This window comes from Cercospora kikuchii (genome assembly GCF_019650295.1).
Source record: "Cercospora kikuchii DNA, contig_00007, whole genome shotgun sequence".
NCBI lineage: Eukaryota > Fungi > Ascomycota > Dothideomycetes > Mycosphaerellales > Mycosphaerellaceae > Cercospora > Cercospora kikuchii.
The window spans coordinates 1,329,229-1,346,418 of NW_025408588.1; the positions used below are offsets into that span (position 1 = coordinate 1,329,229).

General features: G+C 52.9%; 4 protein-coding genes across 4 annotated transcripts; 2 read left to right on the plus strand and 2 right to left on the minus strand.

Annotated features, from left to right (window-relative positions):
- Positions 1-31: 31 nt before the first annotated feature.
- Positions 32-1,977, minus strand: CKM354_001062100 (uncharacterized protein; the record flags this gene model as incomplete). Its single annotated transcript, XM_044806084.1, has 5 exons — positions 32-836; positions 886-998; positions 1,052-1,330; positions 1,385-1,733; positions 1,784-1,977. The coding sequence occupies 5 exons, from the start codon at positions 1,975-1,977 to the stop codon at positions 32-34; spliced, it is 1,740 nt and encodes a 579-aa protein (XP_044662019.1).
- Positions 1,978-10,540: 8,563 nt separating this feature from the next.
- CKM354_001062200 (uncharacterized protein) lies at positions 10,541-11,827 on the plus strand (the record flags this gene model as incomplete). Its single annotated transcript, XM_044806085.1, has 1 exon — positions 10,541-11,827. The coding sequence occupies one exon, from the start codon at positions 10,541-10,543 to the stop codon at positions 11,825-11,827; it is 1,287 nt and encodes a 428-aa protein (XP_044662020.1).
- Positions 11,828-13,761: 1,934 nt separating this feature from the next.
- Positions 13,762-15,105, plus strand: CKM354_001062300 (uncharacterized protein; the record flags this gene model as incomplete). Its single annotated transcript, XM_044806086.1, has 1 exon — positions 13,762-15,105. One exon carries the CDS (start codon positions 13,762-13,764, stop codon positions 15,103-15,105), a length of 1,344 nt encoding a protein of 447 aa, XP_044662021.1.
- Positions 15,106-15,300: 195 nt separating this feature from the next.
- Positions 15,301-16,999, minus strand: CKM354_001062400 (uncharacterized protein; the record flags this gene model as incomplete). The annotated part of the gene is made up of 3 exons (XM_044806087.1): positions 15,301-16,317; positions 16,369-16,859; positions 16,918-16,999. 3 exons carry the CDS (start codon positions 16,997-16,999, stop codon positions 15,301-15,303), a joined length of 1,590 nt encoding a protein of 529 aa, XP_044662022.1.
- Between the last annotated feature and the right edge of the window lie 191 nt (positions 17,000-17,190).

Sequence of the window (17,190 nt, forward strand, 5' to 3'; positions counted from 1 at the left end):
CACATACACTTCACAAAAGCTCTGTTGCAACTCAATAGACAGTCCCATCCTTCTTCACCCCATGCTTCGCTTTGGCAGGCCGACTAGGACTGTGCGAGTCCACACGTTTGACATGTCCATGTCCCTGATGATCATGATCCATGTGATCATGCTCCTCCTCGCCATCATCCCAGTCCGGGAACCCGTCATCAAAAACATCCTGCAACAACTTCTCCTTCTCCGCCATCGACTCCCTCTGATTCGGCCCTTCTCCAGCGCCCATCACTTCCTCCCAAACTTTCCACTCCTCCTCATTCAACAAACAAGCATCAAGTTCAGCTTCAATCCCCTTGATATCAAGATTCTCGCCAATGAACACGAGCTCTTGTCTTCGATCACCATATTTCCCTCCAGCTTGGATATCATGACGAACCAGTTCATCGATTCCTTCGCTGCCGGTTTCGTATTCGGATGGCGGGAGGGTGCAGAACCAGGGACGGCCGCCGGCGAGGGTGAGCATTGCGCCTGCTTGACTCCATTCTCCGGCTCGGCCGGGGCGGGTTGCGAGCCAGTATTCGCCTTTGGAGCGGAAGAGGCGGGAGAAGAGGGGGTGTTGGCGTTTGTTTTGGAGGATGGTGGGGTTGGAGGGGAGTTCGAGGGGGTCTTCTTCTTCTTCGTCGTCTTCCATATCCTCATCTTCCTCGTCTTCGTCGTCATCTTCCATTTCGATGTCATCGTCTCCTTCTTCCTCTTCGACTTGAGGGTGTTGGAGAATGAATTTGTCGTGTAAGAGGGCGAAGAGTCGTCGTGGGTGGAAAGGTCGACGGCGGACGTAGACGAAGTTGCGGACGTTGTATCTAAGATTGATCAGTCGATGCTGTTGAAAAGAGGACGGACTTCACTCACTCTTCTGTCTCAGGCTTGGGAGTGACCATCTTCTTGCCGTTGACTTCTCTGAGAGTCATGGCGTGGAGGTCTTGAAGCCAGCCGTATCCAGTCTGTGCGACTTCCAGGTTGAACTACAGACATGTCAGCTTTGCAAACGCCGACAGTCGGGCACTGATAGGCTCACCATGCCAGTATTGACGATCTCCTTGACCTCGATCTTGCCATAGTTCGACTCGATGACCTTTGCTCGGTGGTTGAGCTTCTTGATCAAGTCCAGGATGCGAGCACGATCCTTCTTGCCAACCATATCGATCTTGTTTAGCACGATCACATCTGCAAACTCGATTTGATCGACCATGAGATCAGAGACTGTCCTTTCGTCTTCTGGCGTAACATCGTCCCGCCGAGCGGAGAGCAAGTCTGCTGTTTCGAAGTCGTGGAACATGGTGAAGGCGTCAATGACCTGTGCGAATTGTCAGTGCCAGCTTGAACAATATCTTTGGTACATCTGCCGTACCGTGCAGGTAGTGTCCAGCTTCGCAAATTTGTCCAATCCCCCAGCTTCTTTGATCCGCTTCAATGAAGCCAAGGTATCGGGATCAAGTCCTTCAGGTCCTTCTCCTAGCTGGCTGATCTGTTCGGCGAGTCGAGCATCAAATGTCTCAGCCACCTGCTCTGGCTCTGAGATACCACTGCTCTCGACGATGATGTAGTCGAATTCTGCCAATTCGGAGAGTCGAACTAGTTCTTCGAGAAGATCTCCTCGTAGTGTACAACAAATGCAGCCATTCTGGAGTGCAATGACCTTCTCTTGGGTCTTGGTCAAGCGATGTGTGCTCCGGATCATGTTGGCGTCGACATTGACGCTGTTCCCAGTCAGTGGGTATAATCAATCGGAGTCGGAGATTCAACGCACGCTCCGATATCATTGACAATGACTGCAATGCGTAAACCATGCTCGCTGCGAAGAATGTGCTGAAGCAACGTCGTTTTGCCTGCTCCCAGGAAGCCGGAAAGGAGTGTTACTGGAAGTGCTTTGATCGGCTTTGATTCCTTCTTCTTCGCCACAGCTTTGCTGCTGGCTTTTGTTGCAGTCTTGATCTTTGGCATCGTGTTGAGCTTGTGCTGATTCTGATGTGAATGGTATACAATTTTCTCTCGCTCAATTTGCTCATGTTGAAATACTGCTTGTGTGAGTTCACGACGGAACACCTGAATGGTCTCTGCACTGTGATGGTCCACCAATGAACAACTCTGCATGTCTCAGCATTGGCAGCAGCCGCGCAAGACTTCTTCTCGATTTCTCGTATCCTAGATGCTTCCTGTTGCGCCTGATTGGTGTTTTGATCGTGCGTGGTTGCATCTCGACACGGAGCCTGCAGTATGCTCATGCTCATGCTAGCCCAGCGCGCTTCACCGTACGGATAAAGCAACATGCTTTGCGAACTTCAAAGACTGGTCATGCTACTCAACATCATCTGTCTGAATTTGTGGATTGCGTTTGAACTGGAGCAATGCTGTGCAGAGGCTGCTCATAGATGCTCACAGATGGCGGAGTGAAAGGGCAAAATACCTCCGCAAACACCGGGTACTGACTCTAGCCTACGAGTGCGATCTGTTCCTATTACGTTGTTTCGCAAGACGAGCTGCCACAGATTTTCAACTCATGCGCTATCCTGCTTGGGAGCGGCCTCGATACGCCAGACTTCGCCGCTAAGAATTCAATAGAGAATCGTCTGATCTGGGAAAGAATTGTAATACTTCGAAAGTGAGAGCTGAGAGCGGTACCAGTCATGCCGTTGAAACTGTCTGAAAGAAGGCATTTCAACAGATTTGGCAGTGCTCCGGTCGTCTCAGACTTAGCTCCTGGCCTTGAAGCTGCCTTTCAAAGGCATGTGCGGTGCTGATGCCAGCTGTTGCTTCCAGCACCGGATTGTCACCAGGCCAGCCATTCATGTTGACGGCATGTCGTCTGCGGAGGACATGCAAGGTTGGGATTTTGAGCAATGAGGACGATGACATTGTCAGCAAATTTTAATTTGCCCGCCTTGCCAAGACCGCTCGCGGCCGCGCCGAGCGTTGTTTCTTCAACTTCACCTGCGCCTCTTTGCGACTTTCCTCGCCGAAATGGCATAGACCATCGACACCGAGACGAGTCTGTCGCAGGGCTATCGTTTAATTCACACGACTCATGAGACAACGATGTTGTTGATCATAAACCTCACATGGTAGCGAACCTTGCTGGCGATGTTACGGCCGTTGAAAACAAGAGCGCTCCAACAAGCAGGTGCTGGTAGGACAATCGGCAAATGGGTGCACGTCTCCTTCGTAATTCTCGTATGGTCTCGGCGAGAGGTCCTCTTCGCAGTTTTATACAGATGGAGGTGCCTCGAAGGACGGCAGCATTTTCAACACATATAGAGTAAGCAACTCGTGCACAGGAGTAGCATATGCCACATGCCGATCAAGTTCTGAGTGTCCAGTCTCTGAACAGCGTGAGCGGGACCCATAGGCCATGAAGATTTCTTCTTCTTCTTCTTCGTCATCATCGACTATAAGCGTCGGGATTTCTCCACAGGAAAAGACGACGAGCATGAGTAAGGTCACACGCCGCCTCGAGTGCGCAATGATTCAGTCGCTGCTATGGCACTCTCCAGGTGCATACCTTGCATCCATACACCTCACTCGATACGGTAGCGAGGCGGATTTTGTGCAGAACCCGAAGAGCCGAAGGTGATCAGATCATCTTGATTAGTATTCAGCCGGACGGTGTGCCCATGCATCGGCTCGTGGCTACCACGTCAACCAGGACTCGTACGGGTTACCAGAAATGCCTTGCCACCATTGCGATGCAACTCTATGAAAATGGCAGATGCGGGCGTGGGGGACGTTTTCCGACTCTTTTCCGATGCGCTCACGGGACGGTCTGCAGCCCTCATCTGCATGTGGGAATCCAACTCCTAGAGTTTCGGACCAGATGCGAACTCGAATACTGTACCGAGAAATTGGGTATGGGCTTCTGTCCTCTGTTGCAGTATGTGTCTTGCGATGGAATCGGGCAAGTTTTGCAGGATCGGCAAGCGGACAACTTGTTGAGGTATGCAATTGCAATCGTTGTTTCGGTTCCGTGGTTATCTGCATACAGAGTCGCACACCGAGTGATATAGCCAAATCTTGTTCTCTGCCCCAAGGCCACACCGTCACTGTGGCTGATGGATTATTGCATGCCAGGCAGGGCTACTTAATTGTGGCACCATCAATCGATCCAGAAGCTTATTGGATCGCCCGTACCAGTGCGCAAGGTATAGTCAGTATTGAATGACTCAGTCGACTTGCCACCACTTCGAACACGGACATGACCTGGTCTAGGAGAGCATACAGAATAGCTCTGATCTTGCATGATTGGCTGTGTCTGCACTTAGTTCGCCGCAATCGGCATAACAAACCACATGAAGGCATTGCAGGCCCCGGTACTGTCACCTAGCCGAGTGGAGAGGTTGCTAGCTCGGTTAAGGTGGGGGATCAGAAACAGATAACTTCGTGCTTGATCACGCTCGCCCGTTCTCTGCTTTCGAATCATTGCACTTGATGAGTGATCTCGATCCTCGTACAGACATCTCACATGTCTATCTCCTCGGCAGCGGAAGGCTTTCTCTTGGTTGCAGTGGGCTTTCTTCCAGGTGCCTGGCTATCCCCTCGGAATGATTCCGAATTGCTGGCCTTGACTTCGGAACGCTTGCCAGAGATGCATGTGGCACATGGAAACACCAACAAGACCCAGGCCACGTGTGTAAGAAGGCCCAAGCGAGATCTACAAATTCCGACGCAATGCTCGAAGAGAGCCCGTGCGACGTGGTCGCAATCGCCGCCGGTAAGAGGCCTGACGCTTCAAACCGCTACGGTCTCGCCAACATGGCACAGGCCAACCCCATCAGAACCCGCAACGTCGACGGGTGAGCCGTCACCTTCTACTCCACCACCACGCCACTGGTCTTCCTTCTGGGCTACCTCTCTCCATCGCCGAGGAGGATCCGTGACTGGTTCGAACACGCCACTGAGACCACCTCGCACCGTGCCATAGTGCATGCCGATACTGAGCTTGGAGCGCACAGCTTTATGTATCTCGAAACTCTGCTCGGGATGAACATGAACCGATGCGGCAGCCTCTTTCGGGCTGTAAAGTCCAATGGGTATCAAGGCTAAATCGAAAGGTCCCACGTGCTCGCCGATCTGGGCAAAGGCCGGACATGGCGAAGGAGCTCCATCGGCCTGGTAGGCGGTGTCTCCGGCGAAGTAAAGTTTCTTGCCATTGCATTCTAGCGCATACGAACACCACAGCGCATGACCAGCATCGAATAGAGTACGACCGGAGAAGTGTTGAGTTGGACAGCACAACAGCTGGACGTCGCCGACACCTTCGACCGATATCTTGTGCCTGTCCCACCAATCCACTTCAGTCACATCTTCATCAGAGCATCCAATATGCTGGAGGAACCAGCTCTTGGTGTTTAGCCCTACAAAAAAGTGCAGGCGTCCTCGGAGCTTCTGATACAGAGTGCTGATCACCAAGAAGTCCTGCGCGCGAGTCAGTCAGAATTTTGATTTTTCCGATACCCAAAAGCACCGACCAGATGATCGTAGTGATTATGAGATATGCAGATAATATCTGGCTCAGGCAACTCATCCAGCGAACAAGGTGTCGGGGTATACCGCTTCGGCCCCGCAAAACTAAACGGCGAAGTCCTTTCGCTAAAGACAGGATCAAACAGAACTCTCACGCCTCGCTCAGCACGCTCTTGCACTGGGGTCTCAATCAGCCACGAAGCGTGTCCAATCCAAGTGGCTCGGAGTTTATCCTGTTGATCCACACCCCAAGTCGGCTCCAAGACTTGGACTAGCTGATTGGATCGACTCCCGCCAGGGCCTTCTGGAACAGGCACATAATTCTTCTCTGGATGGCTGCCGAAGCGAAGCTTAAAGATTTCAAGCCTGCCATGCTCACGGAACGACGGCCAGGGATTCTTGAAGCTCTCGGGAGGGCTCCCGATGTGGTGTTGTTTGGCGCTTGTCAGAGCCTCCGGAATACGGGACTGTGTTGTGAACTGACACTCCACTGGGCCCTGCTGTGAGTCATGTATATTGGTTCCTATATACCCGGGACCCCAGACCCTGTATACTAGCCCCTATATAGTACCATTCGATAGTGTAGATAGTTTTGTATCCTCTTTTGCCCGACAATACGAGAGAGGGTCCCTTAGTGCCCCCCGATAACATGCGACGATACGCAACTTCGTAACAGGTTATGAGCCCGGGTTAGCGCTATTGTATTCCAAGCTCCGATAGAAGGCGAGGCGCGGTTCACCGACAGAGTACGGAAGCCGAAGGCAGGACAACAGGAACGCTATTGGCAACAGCGAGACACCGAGCTAGAAGAGCAAGGAAACAGCCCGAGCTGTGGCTGTATAAACAGGGACAGTAGCAGCAGAGACTGCGCCAGGAGCCTGCGGGTGAAGACAGGCACACAGAGGAAGGACTGTGCCCTCTGTGCTCAGGGACAAAGGACAATGTGCCCCTGTATAAAGAAGGAGCAAAACCCTTTCCATGGTTAAACATGAGTCCCAGATTGCAACTGGGTGTAGGACCCCATGGACCCTAGCTGAGGGACTGAAAACAGCGGTGCAGCTGCATGCAGAATTGCAGCCAGCCCACCTGCAGCTGAGACCAAATGCAGAAGAGAGAAGAGCATTGAGGAATGATAGTTAGAGTGAGGACACCAAGACAGACAACAAGGGGAGAGGATGTTGCAACAGAGGGCTGCAGAAAGTGTAACAGCAACCTGCAGTACACCAAACCTGCTGTTGGCAGAATAACACTTCAGAGACTGCACCCCAAGCTGTCTGGATTAGTACCTTATCTCTGGTGCTGGGAGAACTTGCCAACTCTCAAAGGAAGATCTTGCAGTAACCAAAGGCTTGGTTTATACCAGATATGTTATGTTCAGGGAGGAAGCAGTTGCAAGGCAGTTCTGACATGGACTGCTGATGGCTCATAACACTTCAGAGACTGCCTGAACCTCTCACTACCTCTGGAGGCCAATGGTGAATCCAGGATCAAGAGGAGTCATGAACCTACCTTTGTCTTATGGGATAGCTACAGGAAGTCCTGAGCTGGAGGGTGCCAAAGTGGTATGCTCCCTTGATTCCCATATGCCAGCAGGAAAGCACGGCTGCTTGATGGCCGGATCATTCCAACAGGAGGCTCTAATCTGAGGAGGGACAGAGGGTGACCCATGTATAGGAAGAACCCTGCAATCATTTGACTTTTCCCCGCTTTGATTCTCCTTGGGACAGAAGGACAACTTTCCATCTGACCCAATACTAATTCTACAAGACTACAATGGATACTCAAGACAAATCCTCCGGACTTCAGAAAAGACCATGCCCAATCCTATGCAAGGACAATGCAGAAGGATGGTTCAGAAGGATGGAAATCTTCTTGAGGGGAGAAGACCTGTATCACACAATCTCCCATGAGACACACACACCCATCACCCCAAAGTCACAGTACAAAGCAATCTGGTGGATATCTTTGTGCATAGGGGAGGATGATGAAGAGCTGGTCTCAGAACTCCAAACTGCAAAGGAGGTGGCCTTTGCAGCCCGAGCTGCATCATCAAGAGGATCATCATCTCACAGAGGAAGAAGATCAGACAGCAAGATGTCTGACAGACAAGGACTGAGATGCAAGCTATGCAATCAAGCTGGGCACTATGTTTCAATCTGCCCATACTTGGAAATGGCCCAAGGAATGATAAAGGTGGTCTCTGAGAACAAGATCTCAGATTCAAAGGCCTTGGCCCTAGTTGCACATGATCAGGATGATGATTGGGATGAGGAGATGGATTGAACAGCCCCAGTGCACTGTCAAGGGGAGTGTTGTGAACTGACACTCCACTGGGCCCTGCTGTGAGTCATGTATATTGGTTCCTATATACCCGGGACCCCAGACCCTGTATACTAGCCCCTATATAGTACCATTCGATAGTGTAGATAGTTTTGTATCCTCTTTTGCCCGACAATACGAGAGAGGGTCCCTTAGTGCCCCCCGATAACATGCGACGATACGCAACTTCGTAACAGACTGCACTTTTTGAACGGTGATGGACGTGGGTGCCATGTCGCCGAGCGAAGTGTATCCTCACGGGAGGAGACTCTCGTGATGTCTGCCGAAGTGAGGTGGCGGGAACTGGTGACGAATTGACGGCAGCATTGTCCATTTCGGGCGAGCTATGGAGCGTCATCTAAACGCCGCAAACTCCGTTGTGCGGACACGATCCTCGGGTAACACAGCGACTCGTCGCGCCGCATCGCCAGAGTTCTGCATTCGGAGACAGCGCAAGAATAGCAGTAATAAGTGAGGTGAGATGGGAAGAGAATTTGGCAATTTTGTCACACTCTGAACACAGTGCGGCTAAACCGGCAGACATCAGGTTTCCGGACACTGCCACAACCTTGAATCTAATCACTGTGTTCACCGGGCAAAGGGTTACCGTGATCAATTGGTGCAGATGATGCTATTTCGACGCTCATAACGGGGATCGGGCCCGAGACCCTTCGTATGTGTCTGCAAGACGCGAGCTTCGCAGGTCTTCCAGCATAGACGCGGTGCTGCGATCCTGTGTCGAACGAGCATTCGATGCTGAAGAGAATCACCATCATTTCTGCCACTTGATCCGTATCCTCGTTGAGCCCGGGGCCAGAAATGCACTAGTAAAGTTTCGACGATGCGTCGGAGTATCAACGGCACCTCTGGTGAAGCTGTTGTCAGGTCCGACGATGAAAGTGTCGAGGGCAGAACTCGGGCTCGCGACCAGGCGACGTCGACTCTAGTCCCTCACTGACGGACTTATTCTGGCGCGCTCGACTAGCTCGGCCATTGTTGCGCGCCTGGGCGTGCTGAGAAGCCCCCAACGCTTCTTTTGCTCACCCCTGCAGCCTGAGGACGCGCCCACGCAGTCGATGTCATCCTCCAATACGATGGTGATACGAAGCTCCAACGATTGGGCAATCACATCTAATGTACTTGGGACATCGAGGTTGTGGCCCTGTCGATCGATCTCTAGTCTTCTGAGGAGTGTGGGAGTGCGCAACCAGAGCAGCAGCATCAGACAGAGCCTGCGTTGTCCAGGCTCTTCCTTTGCTGCGGCCAAGGCAGATCACAATCTGCAAGAGTGTCTTTGTTGCAGTCAGGCGATGCAACAAGTGCCTCTTGTGCCAAGTGCTGCTTTACCTTGTCGAGGCCCAGTCGGCGTGTTAGTAGCTCAGTGACTTACGTCGCTGCCTTGGTCCGGACATCAGCCGCTTCTTGTGGTTCGCAGATCATTACGCTCTGCCTCATCTGTGGTGTGAATTCCGCGAAAAGCAGAGCCTGAATGTGGAGAGACAGACGAAGGCCCTCGGGCGTAACTTCAGAGAGGTTCAGTCATCAAGCCAAGCTGTGGTTGTCACAGCTCCTCTTCACACCTCAAGGTTACCGTAGGTCATCGGCTATGGCATAAGGGCAGGAGTAGAGTGTGCCAAGCTGTCAATGGCACGGCTTGGGCATGGCGCCCTCTGATTGAATGCCATGATACGGTGATCTCCAGACAGCCCGCCTGTCACTATACCATTGGATTGCCGGATCCTTCGTTAAATCACTGGAGGCGGGCTGGATACCGCATATGCAGGACATAAGTTTACTCCGCTGTCGTGTGCCAGCAGAACGTAGCAACGAATGTGATACAGGCCCTCCCCAGTGGAGAAGCATTGTCGTTGACGATGGTCATACGCTACTTGTTGGTCCTGTTGATCAAGTCCCTGTATGGCGTCCCACCGAGTCGGATGAAGCCAATGGAGAAGCATGGGCATCATCTGCTTTCGTGCAAATTCTCATGGTTCATGCTTTCTGCTCGGTACATGCCGTGGTCAAGACCAGGATGGGCGACCTTGATCAGGTATGCATGTGGACTGTGTCGCGAGCACGGGAGGGGATGAGATTATCCGAAGGCGGCCATGGTCATCGGTACGCAGGACTTATGGAGTGCCTCCGTAGCCGCTCGAGCGGCGGCATCATCTCGACGTAGGCCTTGTTCGTTGGCTTCACGTGGAGAGGAAGGACGAGGATCGTGTCGAGCCCACATCGCGGCAGATGACGATGTTTGACTTCCGCCCAGCGGGCGCCAAGCGACGCACTCGTTGACAGCACCCGCGCCCGCGCCCGCTCTCCAGCGAGCTGTTCTATAGTCGCTACACCGCATCTGCTCTGACAATGCATCCTGCCGCCAGCCGTTCCACTTCACAAGCGGCCGCTCATGAACAGTCCTGGGTTGGCTGAGTTCGCTTGCGTGTCGTGCCGCCGCCTAAAACGAAAATGCAGCAAATCACTCCCCACTTGCTCGCTGTGCTCGCGAGTCGGCCGCTTTTGCGACTATCAAGACCCAAGCACGACGCCAGAGCGGGAAAGGGAGAGTCCTGGTCGGAAGTCGAGAGCACATTCATCCAAGCCGGCGAGGCAGTCACGCGATCCTCCTATATCTACCGCGCATCTGGGCACTCCGAGCAGTCTCGATGATAGCGTCGCCTCCATACGACCCGCTCGGTGGTTCCTCGATTCGGTTGCGACGAGAGGATCGGAAATGAGCTTGAATCGCCGACTTCTGTGGACCGATATCATCGACCATCTTTCGCCGCCATCTATCGCGGATGCCCGTGCCATCATCGACCATTATGCCGTGACGAGCCACCTGTGGTTCCCGGTCGTGTCGATTAAACGGCTGGCTCGCGAGCTGTACAGCAGCAATGAGGTCGTGGCTGCCGATATCATTGCGCTCTTGTTCACCATGCGACTGCTATCGCTACCCCCTTCCGATACTTCCTACTCCAGGTATCGAGCCATCAAGGCTGCGCTGACGGAGTGCGAGCAACGCAATATCTTATCCACTGACTACTGCGCAGCATACGTGCTGCTTGCGGTGTACGAGTACGGACATGGCATCTTCCCCGTGGCCTACTTCACCATCTCGCATTGCGCTCGCATCTTCTACTGTCTAGGGACGCACGACAAGAAGAAGGCGACGCAGCTATTCGGCGTCGTTGACACCTGGACGGAAACAGAGGAGAGGCGAAGACTCTGGTGGGGGACCATGATCCTAGATCGGATGGCCCATGCTGGCTTCCGCTTTCGCCCGCTGTCGACACAAACCATCGCACCGGACGAAATTATTCCTGCGGCAGACGGCGACTGGGACAATGGTGAGCTCACCGTCAATGCCCTGCTGGTTATGAGTATCGAAGCCAACGCTGCTGTAGGACCTTTTGCCAGAACTTGCCAGGCCGCTCACCTCCTTGGCAAGGTCTGCGAGCACGTCAACGAGCACCCGAGTGCGGCAGATGCTGACCTGCACCTGGAAGAGGCTGCGCATATTTGCAGAGCCGTGACCGCATTCAAAGTGCTGCTCGACCACGATAATGCCGCGATACGAGAACCGCACCGACTGATTACTGCACGGGCAGTGTGTCTTTCAGCATTGCACCTGATGTATGATACTCATAGCTGCATTGAGGTCGACCATGTCGAGGCGGCTGGCGGCAATCGAGGTCGGCGTCTGGAGCTGCAGCAGCTGGCGATTGATGGGTCAAGGGCCATGTCTGAAGAAACTGTGGACCTCGCGAAACAAATTGAGGCATATCTGGGCTCCCATCCGGCCGCAAGCATGAGTCCTCTGGTGCTCAACTGTCTGTACGCTGCCGGGGGCACATGGGCGTGGCGACATCGCGAGACCGGAGATGAGGCGAGTTTGGAGAACTTGAATACCATTCGCCGTGTCCTGGGCATACTTCGAAACCAGTGGCAGGCCTGTAATGACTACCTCGGCCTGCTGGAGAACACCGAGATCACGTATGCAGGAGCCTGCTTCCAGTGATCAGGCCCACTGAGACCAGGAGTCGACTTTTTGGCAAGAGAAAGTGAAGAATTCTGTTGCATTGTAGCTGTTGGGATCTCACATCTTCCGCGTGCTTCGTGGACGCGCCGTTATTCCCTCTGGCAAGGTCTGAGCGTCTGAGCGACAGGTTCTTCGACGACTGCTATTGGGATGGGTGGAACGGTCGATAAGACGGACAGCCGCCCCAGATTTTCCACTTCACAGCGTGCGTTGGATCCTCGAAAGCGATGGCGGTGTCCTTTGTCATGCTTTCCGCGGAAGCGTGAAGCCGATAGCAGGAAGTGACGTCCGCCTAAAGTTGGCAGCCGCGATCCATATCCACTCTCTCATCGTAGAAGTTGCACCATCACTCATCAACTGAAACACACCCGATGCGGCTCGTCTCGGATCCAATGGGCAAGAAGGAGATCTCTGACGCCAAAGCGTTTGTGGCGACGAGAGTTGGAGTCACATTTCCACCGGAGGCGACAATGGCTCGGCCAGCACAATTGAACCAAGTCGAAATTCCTGAAGTTCGAACAGTCAGCACTCCTGGCGTGTTCAACCCTAATCTAGCCCTAGAGCTACCGGTTGTCGAAAATCTTAGAGCGAGAGCCGCAACGCACGCCAGAATTGCCGGCCAAGACTTTCGCTAGTCGCATGAACGTGACGCTACCAATTGACTCGACATATCGAGAAAAGCGGCGTGGTACACGGATAAAAGATAAGACTTCACGCTCGTGCAAGGCCTGGTGCGACAAGGCAGACGATTCACTAGATGCGACCTTTACCCCAACCCTTGACCGACAATGACCGCAGAGGCCACGGTTCATCATTCATTTTGAACACTGTGAGGCACGGCAACAGCTACTGTCGCTGGAGAGGGAGCACACAAGCTACTGTAGGGGAGTATGATGGCAGGATCTCTCTGAGATTCAGTAAGAAACGGGCCGAGATGTTTTGCACGAGATGCACTGCGCGCTTCTTAAATTCTGTAGTACAGACTTGTTCTCATGTGTCACATTTGGATCACACAAATTCGTACAGAAGCTCAATGCGTCAGATCTCAAGGTCAAGGACCAATCCACTCAGGAATACGAGAAAATGGAATTGGTACGCGGGCTTGTGCTCCGCACATCGAAGACCAGACCTTGTTTCTGCCGGTGGCGTTTAGGCTCGCCCCGAAAGTGGTTCTGCCTGGCTCCATGTGCGATCTTTCGACATAGGGCTTCCGGCTCGTAAAGACCACGATTTTGGGAATCAGAGCATGACTCGCGTCGTCGATATGGGGTCTAATAGAACTTCCTTGTCATGCGCTCGAAACAGCCTAGCAAAGCTGCTCAATGGAATGGCAAGGAATCGAATGAAGAGCAGCTGCAGCATAGATCGAGGCAGATTCGCAACACGAATCCCTTATCCTCAGAAGAGGCACGGAATGCAAAGCTGACGAGCGAACGAACTGGCCAATTCTGCAATATACAGGTGGAAGGCAGGACTCATCATCGACTCATGTCTGAGGTCACAATGCCGGCAGCCGAGGAGAGACTTCAATTCGCCTCGTTCGTGCATACTCGGATATACCGGTACAGCGATGACCTTGTGAACTGGGGAATGCAGGAAGATGAGGTAAGTCAGACAAGGATGGACGGGAGGGTCCAAAGAGCAGTACCGCGATTGACGTTCTCGTCCTCGTTCTATTTGTGGATCTACGGATAGCATTTGCCTCTTATGGGCTTCTCCACTAGAGACGGAGAGCCTGCGGTCTAAGAGTTTCCGAGTCCGCGCGCAAGTCTGCTGTACCCGGTGAGTGGTTGGTTTGCGGGGAACAGCATAATCAGGGAATGTTCTTTGCCTATCCGCTAGCATTTAGCAAGTCGGCAGGACGACTTCGCTCCCTGCTTTCCAATATTGCTTTCTCATGACTCGTGCTGGCAATGGCACAGAAAGACGTGGCAATCGTTGGTGCGGGACTTGCTGGACTTGCGGTTGCCAACGGACTTCTTCAAGATCCGCAGCAGCGGTACAATGTCACCGTCTATGAGCGAGACTCAATCGCCTTCAGCTCGGATCGCGGGGGATATCAGATCCACATCAACGCTACTGCCCTCGAAGCTCTCAGGCAAGTCTTGGATCAGTACAGCTGGAGTCTCCTCCAGAAATCATGGACCCGGAAAGATCCAAGACCACCTTCGCTAGTGAACCCAGCAGACTTCGGCCTGGTCCTTGATCTTTCCCAACTCAAGTTGTATCCTCAAAGCAAGCAGATTGCAAGGACAAGTCTGCGACGCGCTCTGTTGGATCGCCCACTGGGAAGAGCTTGCGTTCGCTTCGACCATCGCTTAGATCAACTCATAACTCATGAGACGGACGTCGAGCTGTGCTTTACGAACAAAGCCAGTACTCGTGCCGACATTGTCATTGCTGCAGATGGAAGCAACAGTCAGATAAACACGCTTCTTGGCCTAAAGAACAAAATCAAGCTCAAAGACTGGGTTTCTATCCAAGCAAGAGGACCCATCGATCACGCCACATATGAATCTCTGCCTTCATCTTTGAAGACTGCAGGCGCGGTGGTATACCTTGGTGGGCGCAAGATTGCTGGGTACGTCACCGTATATGGCGGGCAATGTGATACTGACATGCAAACCAACGACGACAATCTCACGCTAAACTGGGCTGTCATGCTACCCTCAGAAATTGGACAACGTATGCTTGAAATGGCTCACAGTGACCCTGAAGCATCGATAGAGCTGTTGGTCGAGTACATTGATCAAGCTTTTGGCTTGTCACATCCTTTGACGCATATGGCCACCAGTGTGAAATCTAACATGCGGATCGGACTGCTCACAAGCTCATTTCGACCTGCCAGTGATTGGCGTCAAATAGCCAATGCAAGTCCTCGGATCTTCCTTCTTGGCGATGCGATCCATGCCATGGCGCCCAGTCGAGGGATGGGTGCTAACCAGGCACTCATCGACGCTGCGAAGCTCGTGGCTCTCCTCAACGAATCGTCGATTTCTGATCCTGCGTCTCTGGGAACCACGCTGCCGGATCTCGTCCAGAAATTCGAAGCGGAGATGTTGCCTCGTGCGTTCAAAATGGTCAAGGCAAGCGAAGACATGATCGGTCTCGACTTGACTAGTCGTGTGGATCGGTGGAAGGTGTACGCTGTCGGTGTCGTCCTGACAGTCGCGGGCTGGGGCTACAGCATGCTCGAACTCGTCGGGCTCGTCAGTAACAAGCGATGGGAAGACCTAGCGCATCACAAGGTCGAATGAGCAAACGGCTTGAGTCGGGTTGAAAATTCGCAAGACGAAGAGGGACAACTTGCACAAGATGATAAACGTACAATCGAAGATGGGCCTGATTTGGTAGATTGCCTGAACGAGATACGGTTGCCTCTGAATCCGCTGATTCCGAAAGTTCTCAGCAGAGCGGGTCCGGAGTACATCTCTGATGTCGTCAAACAGAATTTATGCCATCGAAGGCAGCATCCCAGCCGTAGCGATTCGCATCCTCTTCCCGTACAGCCAAACAGGCACGGTAAGAATAGTGAAAAGGCCTAGTATCCCACCAAAAACGCCAAAAGGAATCTCTGGCCCAGCGCTCATCACCCAGTTGCTCACGAAGAAACTGTAGGCAAAGGAGACGACTCCTCTGGCTATCGTTGTCATAACGAAAGCATCAGCTGCCAGTGGACCATACGAGTCGATGAGATAATTGAAGCCCACTGAAGGCACTTGCATCAGGGCGAAAGAGATCATGCCCAATCCAACGACCATGCCGGCCCACACGCCAGTTCCAGGATTGCCAGCAGAAAATCCAAAGCACCAAATTCCTGCTGTTGCAACGACAAGGGCGGGAAACATGATAGGCAAGCGTGCCTCCGGCTCAGCAAGTCCAGAACGGTCCCTTTTCGCATAGCGTTTAGTGAGGACATCCACGATTATGTAAGTGGATGCGCCGCCGATGAGCACCCCGACGAGACCACCGACGTTGATCAAACCGACGTTGTTGCCCCACAGATACGGCGGAGCAGCCAAAAATTGAGGGCCCACCGTGGCTACACTTATTAATCCCCCCAGAATTCCGCCATAGTGGAGGCATACGAGCCATGTGCCAGGGAAAAAGAGAGACTTCCATGGCGCCAGGAAGTTCTTGATGATGTGGCCGCGATAGACGCCAACTCGTAGGCTTCTTGCGAAGGTGAACTGCTCATTCCCAGACGAATGACCGAGATCTGAGACCCTTTCGATTGTATCCGTTTCTGCCTTTTCGAATATCGTAGTGTTCTGCAGCTGATCTTGCTCCATCTGTCCTTGGCGATCAAATATGGTCTCCGGCACAAATAAAATTTGTGCCACCAGAGTGAAGGCCAGAGGAGCGAGAGCGATCCAGAAGAGATAGCGGTAACCAAGGTTGCCAGCGATATATCCGCCGACAAGCCCGCCAAGGATGGATCCGACGCTGAGGAAGGTGCTATAGAAAGCCTAGGAAGGAGTCAGTATCGACAGATACGCCGCAAAACTTGGATCACTCACTATCGCTCTTCCTCGTTGGTGCACGAAGAAACACTCTCCGATCACATGCGGAGCCACACTGTCCGCCGGTGCGATACCAAATCCCTGCACAATCCTAGCTGCAAGGAGAGAGTCAAACGAGTCTGCCTTGCCGCACCAAATCGTCGCGCCGACAGTAACCGCCAACGCCAGAATCAGAACCGGTCGACGGCCGAAAATATTTGAACAAGGGACCCAGATGATGTTTCCCAAGCCGATCATGAGGACGTTGTACGCGATGAGGTGAGAAAGCTCGCCATAGCCAGGAGGTGGTGTATTAGCCGCTCGTGGCAATTGAAACATGATGATGGGCAGGGCTGAAGCAATGTTCGCCTGGGCGAAAGTTCCGGCAAGGGCGTAGAAGGACATGGTGAGGAGAACTGCATATTTTCGCCATCGTGGCCAGTTGAGGGGGTCAGCTGGGCTGAGAGTTGGCGGAGGGATGAGGGCGATGTGATCGTTGTTCTCGTGCTCTGCGAGAACGTCAGCCATTAATACTAGGAGCATGTCGATGCAACATAGGAGACGGACCGATCAGTCGCACCGTGCCAGGTGGTTCAGCCTCCGCTACCTCTGCTTTCGACAAGCTGAACGCATATCTCCACCTAGACATTGTTAAGCAAAGGTTGTCTGTCAACTTGTGTGAGAGGGTGCTCTGCACAAGGCGACTCGCGAGAACAATGCCGTCCTGTCTGAGCACAACCAGGCGCTAATATACATGATGGCAGCCGTGCATTCGAGCCTATCTTCAACCAATTGCCGATCGACCAAGCGAGGCGTTTTCTAGACGACCTGTGAGTCTGG